Raw genomic sequence first — 4,882 nt, 5'->3', positions numbered from 1 at the left:
GGGCAGGATGAGGACGTTGGAACGGAGCCTCCCCGGAGCCACCAGGGGCCCGGGAACGAGCTCCCCAGTGGGACGAAGTACTGTTGCGGCTCTTTCGTGCCGCTGGACTTCTGTAGTATCTGTTCTCTAATCATTCTAGAAACAGGAAACTCGGCTGCACGTGAGCGTTTGTTTCTGGCGATAAGGACCACAGTTAGTGGCATTTTCCATGCCCGACAGAGCACGGATGTCCGTCCCCATGGCAAGGCACTTTTCACACTTTGGTTCACTGGGTTCGTAGTCACCTACGGAAAGGACCGGAACTCTGGGTCCTGTTGACAGCGAGTTTCAGCATTTTCTAAGGCTCCCAGACCCCCAGCGCTGCGGTTCCTGAGTCGACTCATCGTGGAAGATGCAGCCTCACACCTCCGAGGCGAAACGCGTTGAGTGCTACAGAAGTCACATGTGAGCGATCATGTTCCGAGGTTTTCTTTCTTTCTTTCTTTCTTTTTTTTTTCCCCCAGAACAAAATCAAAACGAAATCAAAATCCCAAATCTCCAAACTCCACAGGCTAACCTTTTGGAAAAACAGTCTTTTCTGACGTGGTCTTGATCCACATGGATGATCAGACCGAATTCAAAGGCAAGGCCAAAAGAAGGAAAAATGAATAAAAGGCTCTCAGGAGGCAAACGTCAGGCAAAGCCGAGGCTGGCAAGGGAACCAGAGCCAGGAGACCATTAAGTCCCAGGCGGCTTTGAATATGTCTGACATTTTACACTTCAAAGGTTTCTGTGACATTTGAAAGGTTTCAGACTGGGAGCAAAAGCAGCTCTCAGCTCTACGGAAACAGGAGAGAAACCTGGGCAGGAGGGAAGTCGGGGTGGTTCGGAGTGCTCCTCAGCTGTGACAGGTCGCTGGAAGGCTGAGGTCAACCGTGCGGCCAAGACTTTCAAGGGAGGGAAGGAACACCCAGCACGGGAGGTTGGAGACCCCCGGGGTCCTGGGCTGGCAGCACCTGGCTGGGTCTCCCTCGCATCTGTGAATGTCACCCCCTGAGAGGCCCCTTTAGGACCGCCCGATCCACACGAGCGCACGCCGTGATCTACCCCTGCTCCAGGGCAGGGGCACGTCTGTCTCAGTGGGCGGCAGGTGCACCATAGACGCTCCCTGTGCAAGTGCCTGGTGATGCTGCCTGTTGTTGCTGTGGGCCTGGCGGGGGTCACCGCACTTCTCTACGGGTGTTGGCTAGAACAAGAAAGGTACAGAGGGGATCGGGGACGGGGTCGGGGGGAGCTGGACGTAAACTCCCTTCTTCCTTTCCACAGAGGCAAGGAGAAGGAGCTGGATGACGTGGCCGTGGGGACGGTCCAGACAGAATAGGATTATTTCAGCTGAATGATCTAAACCCACACACCGGCATCTTGAAGACCGTCACGGCTTCCTCCTCATGTGATTTGACAAAACGTGATCATTCTTGCGCGTCCAGGGTCTTAGTGGGCACGAAAGCAGCTTTTCTGAGATTCGGATTCTAGTGGCTAATTATCCGTTCTAACATTCAGTGGAGCTTGGCCAGAGAAGCACTAAGCTGTCTTCAGCGCTAACGTGAAGGCCGTGCAGACTGAATCTATCTGCAGCCATCAAGCCGGCGACCAGCACGGCCCGTGCTCTGCTTAGCTCCGTAGGATCCTCTGTCCCCGTTAACTCCTCACGTAACGTCTGCAGACCCATCATCTCTCCTTCTTCCTTCTTCCTTCGTTCCCTCCGTGTGTGTGGGAACGTGGCGCTTTGAGATGGCACGTGACGCAGGAGACCTGGCTGCTTCTCAGGCGACCACCGTGGCGGGCGGTGGGGGGTACTCGTGTCCCCAGCGTCGGTTTCCTGGACCGCATACTCGGGGCGCTCGTGGAGCGTGGAGGGCCTGGCCCCGGGGTTTGTGGCGGGGCCTCCCACCCCCACCCCCACACCCCCAAAAGGCCCACTCGAGCTCACCTGACTCGACGTACTCTTTGACGAGCACGGCGCAGTAGGGGTTGACGGCCTCCCCCTGGCAGGGCTGGCAGGACCCGCAGTCGAAGTTGGACAGACCGATCCGGAGAAACGGTGACATGGTCGCTCCCTGCAGAGTGACAAAAGACAAGTGCTATTTGGGGCTATAAAATGTGTCATTCGTGGAGTCCCGTCCCCGCTGAGCCCGTGCTTGTCACCGACAGCCAGGCCTTCGAGTGGCTCCACTGTCCACCCGACCAGACGCTCTCCTGTCCCCTACTGCAGAAGACGCCGCGGGGCCAGCCCAGACCTCAGACCGACTTGCCAAGGACGGGCTCTCCGACGTCTGCGGTGCTGGGCCTCGTCGGTTAGAACTGCAGCCCATGCCTAATTTAACGGGGTCATTTAATAGCCGAAGAGAGGGGCAGACACTTTCCAACAGTTTATTTCTTCTATTATTCAAGTAGGTGCCCAGGAAAACACCACACGGTCGTAAGAAAATGAGTTTATGAAGACTGAGTCTATTTTAAGTCACATCCATTAAACACGACACCACAAAATTCTTGCATGGGCTATTTATGTGTGATGGAATTGGCTCTGGGCATTTAGCAGCTGATCCCTGTTGGCTTTAGACACTTCAGAAAGGTTGCATTCTTCACAGACGTGTGTGTGTGTGTGTGTGTATACACACACACACACACATATATATGTATACATACATATACGTAAATCAAGCCTTTGAACATCAAGAACTATTTGAAAATAACTGACCACCAGAAAATAGTGCTTTAGTGTGTAAGGGTAAACAAAGTACTTCATAAAAGCCAGCTAACTGATAATTACGCTAATCTCTTGGAGTTGGAGGTGAAAGTCATCACAGCGTCCGCTCAGATGCCAAGGTTCCAGTCTGATGGTCAGCGGCCGGCCCTTCCTTTCCTTCTTTACTGTGGCCTCCCCTTACCTCAACAAACACCCTCCTTTTTAATTTTTTTTCTCTCTCTCTTTTAAAGTGCTTTTTCCCGAGGCCGCGTGACTCTGAAACTGTTGCCTGGTGCTCCGTGAAGAAGTTACTTCCTCGCCCCTCTGTCTTCTTGATCTGCTTTCTCCTGAATTTTCCCACATTTTCTTAAGCCGGCCAAAGTGACAAAAACAAACCATTGTCTTTCTTACCTGCCTTTTGCAGAGGAAGGAAGAGACTCAGGATGACAGGGACCCAGCTGGCAAATCCGTGGCGGGGCTGGAAATCTCGGCCGTAATCCTGAATCTGGCAGGGCAGAAACTCCTCTGGTCCCGTGGATGCAAAGGGTCTCGGGGTGTGTTCTGGACCTACAGAGAGACAGAGTAGGGGCCCTTGACATCTGCTGTCACCACCTGGGATTAAGGAAGTCCCGGCCGCCCCCCATTTTAGCAGGTCTACCTAAGGAGATGGGTATGGAATCCTCACAATTTGTTGAGTGTTCTTCGTCTCCAAAACACATTCTGTAGAAGTCGCCCCGTTGAGTTAGCAGCTGGGTGACATCTGGATTTAACTTTAGGGAGCCCTTTCACCCTCTGAGCTTAGAATTCTCTGGAGAAAACTGTTTCGAGCCCTCCCATCCCCTTTCCGGGGCCACATAGATCTTTGGGACAAAATATATTTCTCCAGTGATCAGGGAAAAAAATCACCCAGAACTAGCCTCGTTTGTGGGCATGTTTGCCACGTGTGGTCTTTTGGAAGATTTCCTCCATACGAGTCAAGGAAGTGATTCTTGTCTGAGTCCGGAGGGACCTTTGACTCTCCTGAGATACAAGCACTGGCTTTCAGGGAGGGACGTGTCCCCCACCGTTTCCAGGCTGGCTCCAGACGGAGGTGACAGCAGCGTGGCCCACACCTGTGAGAAGCCACCTGGAGCTACAGGCACCTCTGGGGTACGGGGGGTTTCTGTGCAGCAGGGAGGAGGGGTGCAGTGAATGCCTCCACCCCTGCAGAGACTCGCCGTCCAGGTCCCCTTGCCATGTCACCGGACGGGCTTGCCCCGCCCCCTCCCCCACGAGCACCCAGTGGTTGCCCCGATGCACACACCTACCTGACGGGCAGCCCACTGCTTCTGTTTCTAAAGGTCTGGCCACAGCGACGCAATCTGACATTGTGACCTTTAGCAGACGGGACTGACATTTGTGTGCTTAACCTCATGCGTGGTGTAACAGAGCCTCAAGTTCAGGCGTGTGTTTTTAAGGCCAGAGGCAGCATTTTATTTCTGAGCTACTCAGAACCATTCCCCGTCCCGTGACAGGAATGTGATCCTTATGAAAAATGAGGAAAACACACAGAATCGGGACGTCTCCTCACGGTGACATCAATAAAAGCAAATCGCCGTTGCTATTCGGACGTGTTTTCTCTAGTCTATTTGTGTGTTTTGTCTTATGTGCTGTGCTCCCGCGTGCGCGTGGGACTCTGCTGAGCTCCTAACTCTTCCCCATAAGCAGCGTGCACGCTGTCACACCGTCTCTGCCTGTGCCCTTTGAACCCTGGCCTGGCATTCTGTTGAGGGGTGGCCTTGTACTGAGGGCTTCTGATTTCACACGTGGACCTTTCCCAACTCTTCCACGCTAGAAATAACGCTGCGGTCAGCATCCGTGTGCAATTTTTTAAAAAAATTAGGAACATCGCATCTGACTGGACCAATAGAGCACGATAATATTACCAGAATCCGATGATACTGCTCTTTGTAAGGTCTCGGATCATTTAAAAAGTAGTGGAACGTAAACGCAGAGGCGCGACAGGTAGTGCCGATGGCGAGCGAGACAGTGAGTAGCCGTGGCGCTTACATAACGAGCACTATGCAACCTGGACAGGTAAACACGACTTACGACCCAAAGACATAAGCAGCGATGACACAAAGTATACGAAATGCAGAAAACATAGTTGCGACTAGT

The 4,882-nt window shown here is 53.1% G+C and overlaps 1 protein-coding gene across 1 annotated transcript in view; it reads right to left on the bottom strand.

Moving 5' to 3' along the window:
* The window catches only part of LOC105308675 (protein kinase C theta type-like), a 79,362-nt gene extending 76,122 nt beyond the window's left edge, over positions 1-3,240 (bottom strand). The window contains exons 1-2 of the mRNA XM_023525710.1: positions 3,137-3,240; positions 1,970-2,096 (exon numbers count right to left, since the gene is read on the bottom strand). Coding sequence (XP_023381478.1) covers positions 1,970-2,087 — 118 coding nt within the window. The 5' untranslated portion in view covers positions 2,088-2,096; positions 3,137-3,240. The remainder of the gene's footprint in view (positions 1-1,969; positions 2,097-3,136) is intronic.
* Between the last annotated feature and the right edge of the window lie 1,642 nt (positions 3,241-4,882).

This window comes from Pteropus vampyrus, unplaced genomic scaffold (assembly GCF_000151845.1).
Source record: "Pteropus vampyrus isolate Shadow unplaced genomic scaffold, Pvam_2.0 Scaffold612, whole genome shotgun sequence".
NCBI lineage: Eukaryota > Metazoa > Chordata > Mammalia > Chiroptera > Pteropodidae > Pteropus > Pteropus vampyrus.
This window is presented reverse-complemented; position numbering and strand designations above follow the sequence as displayed.